At 46.2% G+C, this 13,587-nt stretch overlaps 1 protein-coding gene across 1 annotated transcript in view; it reads left to right on the plus strand.

The window, feature by feature from the left end:
* Positions 1–3,862: 3,862 nt before the first annotated feature.
* FBXL17 (F-box and leucine rich repeat protein 17) overlaps positions 3,863–13,587 on the plus strand; it is a 151,916-nt gene continuing 142,191 nt past the window's right edge. Inside the window, exons 1-4 of the mRNA XM_081930594.1 lie at positions 3,863–4,877; positions 6,931–7,053; positions 7,727–7,984; positions 11,432–11,563. Of these exons, the coding sequence (XP_081786720.1) occupies positions 4,065–4,877; positions 6,931–7,053; positions 7,727–7,984; positions 11,432–11,563 (1,326 nt within the window). The 5' untranslated portion in view covers positions 3,863–4,064. The remainder of the gene's footprint in view (positions 4,878–6,930; positions 7,054–7,726; positions 7,985–11,431; positions 11,564–13,587) is intronic.

The following is a 13,587-nucleotide window of genomic DNA, read 5'->3' on the forward strand; positions in this document are numbered from 1 at the left end:
AGAGTACTCTAATCATCAATTCTGGACACAGTCCTAAAGAGGCTTCTACATTTGTAACCATGCATAGAAAGGGGAAAGAGGACAGAAGACCTTCTGTGTAGAGATGAAGCACATACTGGAAGAAGCTGGGAACAGGAACAAAAGAGTGTGTACATGTGGGTTCTATAGAGGCTGTTGCTACCAAGGCTGAATATACTCCTGTTTACATGTTACATGGTGTTTGCTGGTGCCTGTGTTCAGCTGTGTTTATGTTAACTGTTTCCCCCCTTAGATATATATTGCTGCCCTATTGAGGCCACCTTTAAAGGATGAAAATAAATTGAATGGTGGGAAGGGATTGTCTCTATACTCTACACTCACGCCAGTGTGGTGTAGTGGTTAAGAGCGGTAGTCTCATAATCTGGGGAACCGGGTTCGCGTCTCCGCTCCTCCACCTGCAGCTGCTGGGTGACCTTGGGCTAGTCACACTTCTTTGAAGTCTCTCAGCCCCACTCACCTCACAGAGTGTTTGTTGTGGGGGAGGAAGGGAAAGGAGAATGTTAGCCGCTTTGAGACTCCTGAAGGGGAGTGAAAGGCGGGATATCAAATCCAAACTCTTCTTCTTCTTCTTCTTCTTTTGCTGAAGCAAGTTCTGTTGGGTTATGTTAGTGCATCAACTGTTCAAACTCTTGGCTAAGCAGACAGGCACTATCTCTCCTGCAACAATGGTTTGCTGCTTCATAAATCTTTCATTTTTAGTTTAACAGATGCCAGGCATGCCACTGAGATTTGAAAGCTGAGAAGCAAATTCCATGCACCAGTTAATTTCCCATTTCTCCAATATCCCCCAAACTATTGTTTCGATTTTCTTTTTTGCTACATTTCCCCAGTTTAGATTATTACCTCCCTGAGTCTAGTGTAAAGGTTTTTAACTAGCAGTCTCACAGCCATGCCAGCAATGGCTCCAGAATCATACTTGAAAAAAGAATCTGCCATACCATAGTCTCATTCCCTTACACTTACATTTCCTACCAAGTGAGGAATTCACCCCAGCAGGTGCAGGGATAGGTACATTTCCTCTGTCCCCATTTTAAAGTGAACTGAGCTCATTTGCACCTCTCAGACTGCTACCTGGATTGCAATATAATTATTCTGCAGATTACTCTCCAAATTTTGCAATACAGCTATCAATTTAAAAAATAAAAAGGACCAAAATGAATACAAAATGCATATTTCAGGACAAAGAAATACTTAGAAATGCATACACCTGAGATAAAATATGTGTTTAAATATGTATTTTGTGGTTTGTTGTTGTTTAGTCGTTTAGTCGTGTCCGACTCTTCGTGACCCCATGGACCAGAGAACGCCAGGCACCTCTGTCCTCTACTGCCTCCCGCATTTTGTGGTAAACCTATTTAAATATGATTTTTGGGTATAGATTTTAAAAGTTCAGATTAATGTGCAAATGGATGGAACAGACATATGCATGAACATATGCCAAAATCCAGGCACTCCTTTGACATAAATGTGAAGGGCTTCAGAACATTTTGCATTACACCATAATCAGTAGATAATTTCCTTCATGAATATAGGCAGAGCAGACCAAGTTGTTTTAAATGCCATCATCAAAATGTATGTTGCTGACTCAGATAGTTATTCAGCATTTGAATTTAGAGAATGGTCTTCAGTTCCATCCTACATGTTCAGTAATTATATAGAAATGGATAGTTAGTAATAATTTGCTGCTGACATTAAAATAACAAGAACTCCTCACTAGGGAGGCCAATCACTCCTGCCTGACCCGCAAGCCTTTATTTCACCTTAAACTATGCTGCCATCTAGTGACAAAGTAGATAAGTTACAAGCCATAGTCTTTAATTTTCCCGTTTTTTTTTTGTAAAGTACGGTGGTACCTCGGTTTACGAACTTAATCCATTCTGCGTTCCGGAAGTCCGTTCTTAAACCAAAGCTGTTCTTAAACCTAGGCGTGCTTTCCCTAATGAGGCCTCCCGCTGCCAGTGCCCTTCCACCATTTGGCTTCCCTTCATAGACCAAGGTAAAGTTTGCAAACCGGGACACTGGTTTTGCGGAGTTCGTATACTGAATAGTTTGTAAACAGGGCTGTTCTTAAACCATACTCATTTTGGCCTTTTAGAAAATATAGGTAGGTTCAAAAATAGCAGTTGGGTAATACCTTTATTAGAATCAACTAGAATAATAATAAAAGAGGAGCGTGGGAAGAAAAGGACAAGTTTCCCTAAGAAATTGGGAGGTGATTGGGCTGAAAACAAAAGAAGGGGGAGAGAGTAAGGGTTTTGCCAGCTGATGGGCTTGCCAGGGAAGAAAGAGAAGAAACATTTAATACCTGTTCCTCATCTCTCCAAGGAGGCTGACTGATGTGTTGGAGGGTTTCAGACAGACAACATTCCCACCCCTGGAATGCTGGGAAGAGAACCTGCTGGGGATGCCAGGGTAGAACCGGAGACCTTTACATGCAAAGATGATGCTGTGCCACTAAGCTACAACCTTTCCACATAGGCAGCAAGCCTAAGCATGCTCATATTTGAAAGTAAGTGTCCATGAAATCAATGGCACTTACTTCTTAGCATGTATGGGTAAGGCTCAGGCCACAAACAATCTCTTCTGTAAATACACTCAGTCTACACAGTACTCAAAACACTTTGTGTCTCCTAGGTTTTTAAAGAACTGCTTTCTAAGACGGATCTGACTCTGCTGAAGAGGCATTTTAAATTGGCTAAGTTTAGAAGATTGACTATCAGAAAGCGCCTTCGTGTTGGACTGCAGCAGAAAAAGTAAAAAAGCATTAAAGAATTCCAGGGCCAAAGTACCTGTGACTATGGCAGATAGGCATTTTTAAAAAATATGCACAATGACTGAGCCTTTCTGTGAGGTACAGCATGCTTCTGGCCAATTTCTCTTTGCGTTGGTGAAGGATAAAGCCGAATAGGCACAGTCCTTCCGCCATGCCACAGTGGGGCAGAGCTGCTGCAGAGATAGGCTCAGTCCTCATACTTAAAGCCGGAGATAGGAGGTCCTTCTTTGCTCTGACAGCTGTTTGTGAGAGTCCAAGAGATGCAGTCTTAACGGTTTTCCAAAAGTACATCTGGTTCCCATTTTGTAGTAAGCAGAATCTTCCACATGTGGAGCAAGAGTGGTAGCAATACATAGCTTTTGGTGCAAAATCCACAGATACAGCAGGCAAGCCATTTGTTGCAATGTTTCCATGAAATCATAGACTTGTAGAGTTGGGAAGGATACCAAGGGTCATCTAGTCCAACCCCCTCCAATTGCAACTACAGTACCCCCAAATCCCCCCATTTTGAAATGATCATGCCTTCCACCCACAAAAGAAGCGAGAGACAAGTAACAATGATCCCTCAGGCATTTACATTTAAACGCCGGCCAGCACAGCCCCTACACCACCTTTTAAATCTCAATCCCCTTCCTTGGTCGGAGCGGGGTGCCAGAAAAAGAGCCAAATCCTGTCAGAACACGGCCATGACGAAACAGCTGCTTTCCCTGTTTAGGGAAGATTTTAATGTTTAATAGGTTATTGTATTTTAGTGTGTTTTGTTGGAAGCCGCCCAGAGTGGCTGGGGAAACCCAGCCAGATGGACGGGGTATGTATGTATGTATGTATAAATATAATAATAATAATAATAATAATAATAATAATAATAATAATAATAATAATAATAATAATAATAATAATTACTGTTACTATTACTATTATTATTCTTCCCACACCACCCTCGTCCCGCACATGGAAGTGTCTATGGAGAACCCGGAAGTGAGGGTTGCGCGGCCGAGCGGCTCTTGGGGCGAGTGCGCGCGCGGGGTCAGGGAACCGGAAGTTCCGGCGGTTCCGCTTCCTCCAACGTCCCGGAACCTGCCTTGTTGTGACTGCCGGCCTCCGTGTTTTGCCGGTCTCCTCCTCAGACGCCGCCACCGCCGCCGCCGTTGCCGCGCTCGGGCGGGCGGAGGCGAGCGATGAAGCCCAGGCAGCGCAGCTGAAGCCGCCGAGGGAAGAAGGCCTTGCTGGGGGCGGCGGCGGCGCCTCCTATATGGGCCACTTTCTCTCGCGGAAGGGAACCAGCCAGACCGCGGATAGGAGCCGCCGCCGCCGCCGCCGACCCCTGAGGGGGAAAGTGCCAGTGCCAGTGCCGCCACCGCCGCCTCGGGACCGGAGCTGCTTCCTGCGCGGGCCCTGCATGCTCTGCTTCCTGGTGCACAGCGCCAGCCCGCCCGCCGCCTCCGAGGAACCGCCGCCGCCTCCTGCTGCTGCTCCTCCGCTTCTCTACGCGGCTCTGAAGGCGCCCGAGGACCGCGCCGCCCGCCGCCTGCTGCGCTTCTCCTGCCGCCGCCTGCTGCTCTCCGGCCTCCTCTTCTCCTCTCCTCCGCCTTCGGCGCGGAGAGCGGGGCCTGCGCTGGAGAGCAGCGAGGCCCCCCCGGAGATGGTGTGCAAGCGCAAGGGCGTCCGGCTGCTCCCCTGCCCGCCCCGAAAGCAGCCCCGCTGCGCCGCCGCCATCCCAGCCACAGGGGCCGGGAGCCCCGCTTCCACGCCGCCGCCCGAGGTTTCTGCCGCCGCCGCTGCCGCTTCTCCTTCGCTGCCCGAGCAGCACCTCTGCCCGCTGCCCTGCGCCTCGGACCGCGCCCGGGACTCCGCCGTCGGCGAGAACGGGGACGATGGGGAAGGGCTGGCGGAGGCGGCGCCCGCGGGCTCCCCTTCTCAGCTGCCCGAGCTGGACGGGAGGGAGAAGGGCGAGGCCCGCGAGCCGGACTGCGAGGAGCCCCCCGAGAACCCCGGGGACTGCTGCCGGGAGCCGCAGCCCCCCTCGCCCGACATCAACCAGCTGCCGCCCTCCATCCTCCTCAAGGTGGGTTTGGTGAGCTGGCAGGTGTCCGGGATGTAGAAGGTTGCCAAGGTAGGCTGGGGGCTGCCTGCCTTTTTGTTTGGTTTTGTTTGGACACCTGTCGCTGCATTCCTTGCCTCCCCTTCCTCTTGAGTTTCTTGTTTGTGTGCTTTTCCATGCAGAGCTCAAGAGTGCCCATTTCTTAAGTCCTCGTCTCCTGGAGTTTACTTTGCAAAGGTGCCCAGGACCACCTTATAGGGATGGTGATACAAGAAGTCCTCACCCAATTATAATTTTCCTTTTATTGTTTTCAGTTTTGGCTGGCAGTGGATGGGGATCCTGGAAATTGGTTGCATGCACAAGCGTTTCTACTAAGTTCATAAGTTTTTACTTAAAAACACTAGACGCTAATCCAGCTGAAGGTGAAATAGTAATGGTTCTTGATTGAAACTGAGTACCTTTCTTGACAGAGCTTGGTCTTGGTCACATTGTTTAATCCAGAATAGTCACTTCCCCAAGTTATTTGCACATAATGATATAATTAGAATTGGTTCACATGGAAACAGTGCTTAATAGCATTGTTGATAGCTTAATAGCACAAAGAGGCACATTTTGTAGTAATCCTGCCTTTATGAAACAAAACAAAGCAGTATTATGGAAACACCTGAGTAGTTAAGGTTCAACAACTGGTGTGAGTACTAGATGAGCCTGCTACACTGGACTGGAGCTGGTGGAATGAGGAAGTCTGAAAAGTTGAGAAAGGGTGATTTCTGACCTGCAAGGTTAAAAAAAGTAAAGAAGCAAAGAGTGCTTCCAGGGCACATTCTCAGGATAGCTGAATCTCACATCAGTGCATTAAGCTCTTGAAAAAGCCTATGGAAAGGCTTCATGAGAATAGATAGCTTGGAGCTTTAGAACAGAGTAATCACTGTATATGGCTTACCAAAGTTAAAATCCTGGTTTGTGGTAGTTTTCTATGAGATATATCCCCAAGAATGGTAAATGTGGAAAGCCCCTGTTGGTTATGTCTTGGAGCTGATTTCAATCTGCTCCTCTCTGCTTTCTCTGCACTGGCTGACAACAGCACAGAATATATTGTGTAAAGGGGTTGGGGATGTTGTGGAAGACTGTTGCCTGACAAGGTGATGTATGTATAAATGCTGAGGAGCCTGTGAGTGTTTCAAGGGCCCTGTCCAAGCCTTCCCTATGCCTCAGGATGAAGTTCACCTACAAATGGACACCCATATCATTGGGGAGAATGACTTATTCTCTCTCTCTCTCTCATTGGGGAGAATGATTTATTCTCTCTCTCTCTCTCTCTCTCTCTCTCTCTCTCTCTCTCTCACACACACACACACACAGAGAGAGAAACTGCAACCATCACTCACACACACACTCCAGAAATGAATTAGGTAGATGGAATCCCCGGCCAAAAAAAATGCTGTCCAACTTTTCAGTTACAAAGCATGAAATGAGAAAATGATGTCTGTGGTAACAGTATTTGTTGGCAATTCATTTTTATGAGGTGTGGGTGGAGTTGCTTCCCCATCAGCTTTCTAGGACAGTTAGTTGCTGACCAGGGCCTTAAGGTTTTCACTCAAGATGGCGCTGCTCATCTGCATGGGACTGTCAAATTACCTAGTATATAGATTGTTCATAGTATCAAGTTGAATGCTTATCACTATAGACACAGGCAACCCCCTCATTTGCACAGGTGTTGCGTTCCTGGTTTCAGTGCATGTTGACAGAGCACGCATAAGCCCGCCCCGTTCTGTTCCGCCCAACTCACATTCTGCTCTCTTCTGGGTCCGAAAGGACCCGCAGGTTGGTCGTGCGTCAATTGAACACATGCAAAATTGTCATCACCTCTATTACTTAATGGAAAGTAGAAAATTGGGGGAATAGTGAGGGATTCATAGCTGGAGGAAAATCCATTTTCTTTGTTTTAAACAAATATATTTGTACAAAGCTTATTAGACGAATGAAAGCCTTGGAAGAATGATAGAAAGGGCATGTCTTTAGAAAGAACTTTGAGGCATTTCACTTTCTCTTAACTCTTCCTTTTTTTCTTCCATAGATATTTTCCAACTTATCTTTGAACGAGCGATGTCTTTCAGCATCGTTGGTTTGTAAATATTGGCGTGACCTCTGTTTAGATTTCCAGTTTTGGAAGCAATTGGATCTCAGTAGTCGTCAGCAGGTATGAAGGAAGCTATGTTGAAATCTGAATTCTTTTAATCAAATTAAAACAATTCCTTTGTCTTCCTCTGATAAAAGTGATACCCGTTTCACTTTTCAGTCCATATTTCTTATAGAAAACATAAGAGTTTTGTGAATGCCTTCATTCACAGTGGCTGGCTGTCTTGAAAGCCTGTGTTGAACCACACACATGAATATATTAAGTTGCTTTCATTGACTGAATAGATGCATATTTAGTATGATGGTGAATTATATAATGACATGACCTGCATTACATTTTTCATAATCTAAATAAGCTTAGAGCCTGATTATCTGAACAGGGATTACGTATCTGTTCTCAGTGCAAGGGAACAACAATACCTTTGTTGTAGCTGTTGTAGCAGCCTTGGGCAAATCTGATGAGCAGGTGTGGGTTTTTTTTGGGGGGGGTGAATCTGGAGGGGCTATTGAGGTGGTATCCATTAGTCAGACATAGTACTGAAAAAAATCATTATTTGCAGCAAAAGTCTCCTAAAATTTAAGTTGAGCAGGAAAGCATGGAGGCCAAACTTGTAGTGAAAGTACTAACTTGGCTTGGTACAGATGCTGTTGTAAATGTATAGGCTTGTTTTTTCTTTAAAAATACAGATAAAACTGAGAATATGAATGTTACCTATTCAAATTGTTTTTGACAGGTCACCGATGAGTTACTGGAAAGAATTGCATCAAGAAGCCAGAATATAACTGAAATCAATATTTCAGATTGCCGTAATGTATCGGATACAGGAGTATGTATATTAGCATCTAAATGTCCTGGACTTCTAAGATATACCGCATATAGATGTAAACAGTTGTCTGATACGTCTATAATTGCAGTGGCTTCACAGTGTCCTCAACTGCAGAAAGTACATGTGGGCAACCAGGATCGACTCACTGATGAAGGACTCAAGCAGGTGAAATTTAAATATTGGTGAAAGTATTTTATATATATATAAAATTACATTGTTTTTTAATCTTTTAAGCTGCACTTTTATGTTCACTTTTATGTCTAGGAGTGTGCTGTTGCTGTCATAACAAAATGTTTATATTTCCAGTTTACATTGACCTCAAAGGTATACATTAGATGGTATATGATAGTAAAATAAAAGGACAAATCAAGGGCTAAAAGAAGTTGAATTTTCTGTTCTGGGAATCATGGAAGGTACCATGAGGGTCATCTGATCCAACCCCCTACAATGCAGGAATCTCAGCACATGGAAGAACATTTTTTAAAATTATCTGTACCCACAGTTCTTTAGCTATGTATCCAAAGCTCTTACTGAATACAACCAATGAGCCATAACTAGCTCTAATTGTGCTATGTGCAAACCCCAGTTTTAGAACCCAGGAAACAGTTTTTTTGGGCTTTTTGTCTAGAATAGTGCATGCAAGCACCAGTTGGGGTGTCTTCTGAGCCACTCAAACTTCTGCCGCTATTAAATTTCCAGACTGCTAGTGACATTATATGTTTATTGGTGTCCTGCAAATTTTGCAGGCCATTTTGAATCTAAATGTGAAATTCTTAGCCCTACCACACTGTTTTGAGCTATTTTTCTTTTCAGTGGATTATGGTCTTTTTTTTGGGGGGGTGTCCTACTTCCTTGTACCCCCTGTGAAGCTTTTACCTGTTTTAAACAAATTTCTCCCTCTCACCAGAGTTACTGCGCTTAACATGTCTGAACTTGGCATAACATAGCATCTTAGTGGGTACTTTAGAGTATTTTGTTCCCAATGGGCAAGAACATTTCCTGAGCAGAGTTCTTGAGGAACAGATTACTTTTGCCAGTTTCCCCTCCCTCCTGCAGCTCCCTTGTACAATATGAACAACTGCTTTAGAAAGTTGAGGGAGCATCCAGAAGAGTGTAGGAGGTGGTGCTGGTTGAATCACTCAGGTAGATCAAAAGTGTTCCATGGACAGAAGGATCTATTCCATGCATGGAGGGTGTAGTTTGGATCCAAGTGAAAAGCTTTATCCTGCCCACCTACTATTTTTTTAAACCTACCAATTAGAGGAAGAAGTAGAAGAAGATAAATTCTTAAGTGATGGCTGGATATTTCCCATGTACTTTGCAAATAGTCACAGATTCTGTTCTGGTGAACCAGAGTATGACATTAGAAAGAACTATACTAGAGTGGAACCTTGGTTTTCAAACTTAATTCGTTCTGGAAGACTGTTCGGCTTCCGAAAAGTTTGGAAACCGAGGATCAATGGGCTGGCAGCAAAGTCAATGGGAAAAAATGACAAATGCAACTCAGAAGCTGTTCGGCTTCCGAAAATCGTTCGAAAACTAAAGCAGTTACTTCTGGGTTTTCAGCATTCAGGAGCCTAAACATTCCAAAACGGAGGAGTTTGGGAACCAAGGTTTGACTGTATTTAGCCTTCTTTGTCAAACTGTCACGACTGTTTAAAAACTAAGTTGCATTTGCTAGTAATAGTATCCTTGAAATCTAACTGTAAGCCTTTTGTTTTTTCTTGGCAACTACAGTAACTTTTTAAGTTAGAGACATCTTTACAACTTTTCAGCTTCTACAGGCAAGACTGTTTTATTGATTTGGGTGGTGATAACGGGAATTCTGAGCTTCTGGTGTGCACAATACAATTTGTTTCTGGTTATTGATACATATTGGATATGGCTAAATCTAATACAGTGGTGCCTCGCAAGACGAAATTAATTCGTTCCGCAAGTCTCTTCGTCTTGCGAGTTTTTCGTCTTGCGATGCACGGTTTTCCATAGGAATGCATTGAAAATCAATTAATGCGTTCCTATGGAAAACGCCTTCCCCCGACCTCTTCTGGCGGGCGGCATTTTAAAATCGCCCGGGACAGCGGAGGACTTCTCCGCTGTCCGGGGCGATTTAAAAGCCCCTGGGAAGGCAGGCAGGGGGGACAAAGGCTTTCTCGCCCCGCCGCTCGGCTTCGGGACATCGTTCCGATGCCGGGCGGCGGGGGGAGGCTTTCTCGCCCGGCCGCCCGGCTTCGGGACATCGTTCCGATGCCGGGCGGCTGGGGGAGGCGTTCCTGCCCCACCGCCCGGCATCGGGACGATGCCCCGAAGCCGGGCGGCTGGGGGAGGCGTTCCTGCCCCACCGCCCGGCATCGGGACGATGCCCCGAAGCCGGGCGGCTGGGGGAGGCGTTCCTGCCCCACCGCCCGGCATCGGGACGATGCCCCGAAGCCGGGCGGCTGGGGGAGGCGTTCCTGCCCCACCGCCCGGCATCGGGACGATGCCCCGAAGCCGGGCGGCTGGGGGAGGCGTTCCTGCCCCACCGCCCGGCATCGGGACGATGCCCCGAAGCCGGGCGGCGGGGGGAGGCGTTCCTGCCCCACCGCCCGGCATCGGGACGATGCCCCGATGCCGGGCGGCGGGGGGAGGCGTTCCTGCCCCACCGCCCGGCATCGGGACGATGCCCCGAAGCCGGGCGGCGGGGTGAGGCTTTCCCGCCCGGCCGCCCGGCTTCGGGACATCGTTCCGATGCCGGGCGGCTGGGGGAGGCGTTCCTGCCCCACCGCCCGGCATCGGGACGATGCCCCGAAGCCGGGCGGCGGGGTGAGGCTTTCCCGCCCGGCCGCCCGGCTTCGGGACATCGTTCCGATGCCGGGCGGCTGGGGGAGGCGTTCCTGCCCCACCGCCCGGCATCGGGACGATGCCCCGAAGCCGGGCGGCTGGGGGAGGCGTTCCTGCCCCACCGCCCGGCATCGGGACGATGCCCCGAAGCCGGGCGGCGGGGGGAGGCTTCAAAAGCCGTCCGGGGGCTTTTAAATCGCCCCGGACAGTCCCGGGGCGATTTAAAAGCCCCCCATTAGGCAGGCAGGGGGGGCAAAAGTCTTTGCCCCCCCTGCCTGCCTTCAAAAGCCGTCCGGGATAGCGGGAAGCGCTTCCCTGCTATCCCGGACCGCTTTTAAAATGCTGGCGGTGGGGAGCAAAGCCTTTCGCCCCCGCCGGCCTTCCTGGACCTCTTCTGAAGTCCGGAGGGGGGGGGGAAGGCTTTGCTCCCCACCGCCAGCATTTAAAAAAAGGTCCCCGAGATTTCCCTATGGGCTTTCGTCTTGCGATGCAAGCCCATAGGGAAAATCGTCTAGCGAAGCGTCGCAAAAACCGAAAAACCCTTTCGTCTTGCGGGTTTTTCGTCTTGCGAGGCATTCGTCTTGCGGGGCACCACTGTACACCTGTTCTCTTACTTGGACTGCTGAAATCTATACTGTCATTCAAATTCCTATTTTGAGAGCAACATGGCCTCTTGGCTAATGTGTTAGTTAAAATCTGAACTAATTGTTTAGAAATGTAATGCTTGTATACACACCATGGACTGAAGGCAATGTTAGTCTTATATATTTATGTGTGTGTTAATTTCATTTGCAGCTCGGATCAGAGTGCAGAGAATTGAAAGATATTCATTTTGGGCAGTGTTACAAGATCTCAGATGAAGGAATGATAATCATAGCTAAAGGATGCCTGAAGTTACAGAGAATATACATGCAGGAAAACAAATTAGTAAGTATTTTGTCTCGTGTATTTAAATTAAAAATGCCTACACACTCTTTTAGAGACGCGGGTGGCGCTGTGGGTAAAACCTCAGTGCCTAGGGCTTGCTGATCGCATGGTCGACGGTTTGAATCCCCGCGGCGGGGTGAGCTCTCGTCTTCGGTCCCAGCTCCTGCCCACCTAGCAGTTAGAAAGCACCCCTAAGTGCAAGTAGATAAATAGGTACCGCTTTATAGCGGGAAGGTAAACAGCGTTTCCATGTGCTGCGCTGGTGCTGGCTTGCCAGAGCAGCTTTGTCATGCTGGCCACATCACCCGGAAGTGTCTCCGGACAGCGCTGGCCCCCGGCCTCTTAAGTGAGATGGGTGCACAACCCTAGAGTCAGACACGACTGGCCCGTACGGGCAGGGGTACCTTTACCTTTACTTTTTACACCCTCTTTTATGCTCGCCCACATCCAGCATTTTATCTGTGTATCTTAACTGAGTTTTGAAGGGTTAGAAACCTATGTCCATATTCTGAGAGTGGTAACCTATAATACACATAGTGATTAAAAAGCTAATTCTTAGAATTCAGTTCATATTGGTTAATACTTTTCTTTGGGCAAACATGCTACACTTAATTGTGCAATTGGCTTTGCCTTGTGTCATTCAGTAGTTGATAGATAAGTAATAATGCTAGCTAAGCATTTCTATTCTGTTGGATACAAAATATTCTCTGAAGATCTTTGTACATTTTTGCAGTGCTATGTTTAAACTTTACACGGGCTTAGCTTATAAACATGTATGTTTACGTGTGAAGAACCTGCATTATATGACTACAAGGTATCATGTTGGCTACCAGATTTGATGAGTTAAAATAAATAGTCTGATTCATGGTGGAATCTGCATTAAGAACTTCTGCGTAGAATGGCAATATTTCTGTGGATACAACATACTGAGTACAAACAGATGGCTGTCACAACTGTACCCTGTTAATGAATTTCCTTCCCACTTGTATCAGGTTTGCCATTTACGCAGTGTTCAAAACTACCATTGTTCTAGGCACATTCTGCGACAGGGAATTTCATTGGCACAAGCAGTTTCTGAGCTATGGGTGCAGTACTGCGCCTAAGATTTCAGATTAAAACTGCGATATACTAGGTGGATACAATCCATAGTGCTGTACTTCACTGACTCAGAACAATTTTAGTCCTGCTTAAGAGTAGACCCATTCAAGTTAGTGGACATGATTAGCTTGGGCCCATTAATTTCAGTGGGCCTACTCAGAGTAATTTTCTTGTGATAATTTTGAAAATATTGACGTTAATCAGTCTTAGGTGTGAAACTTGGCACTCTTCAGTTATACAACAGTTGAAACTGGAGAACCAACATTTTCTTATGTCCATCCTAAGCTTTTACATGAATCTGATGTTTCATTGTTCCTAAGAAATTAATTTTGCTAAACTCCTTTCATGGCAGCCAAACCTAGGATGACTGTCCTAGTCATATCCTAGGCATTCACTTTTAAAAAGTGCCAAAATAGGTTGCACTAAAAAAACACTTAGATCTCATTCTGATGTAGTTTTCCATATACATCCTTCAACAGCACTTCAGCAGTAGAAGCTTTTGGATTACACTCTTTACATTGTACTGTAAAGGAAGAATTGGATGCTGGCAAGCAAAAACGCATTTTGTGTTCAAATAATTTAGTATGAGTGAAACTAAAACTTCTGAAGATGTTCTTTGGAAAAACAAACCATTGCTGAAATACAAGAACAGTTTCCAAAACTCAAAATAATTGTATTAGATCTCTGGTGTATTAGCTCTTCATTGCAAGTCAATCAAATGTCTATTACGGAAGTCATAGGAATTTGAGTGGTCAATCAGTTTCATGTCTTCTGTGTTGGATAGACTGCTGATTCCATGTTCTACTAAGTGATTTGTTTTTTCTGACCTTTTAAAAAGTCTAATATAGATCACTGTCAAGGCACTAGATAAGTACATTAAAGTTTGTTTTACTGGTGTATCAAGAGTAGGAAACATTGTGGCTCAT

This window comes from Podarcis melisellensis (genome assembly GCF_964234715.1).
Source record: "Podarcis melisellensis genome assembly, chromosome: 11".
NCBI lineage: Eukaryota > Metazoa > Chordata > Lepidosauria > Squamata > Lacertidae > Podarcis > Podarcis melisellensis.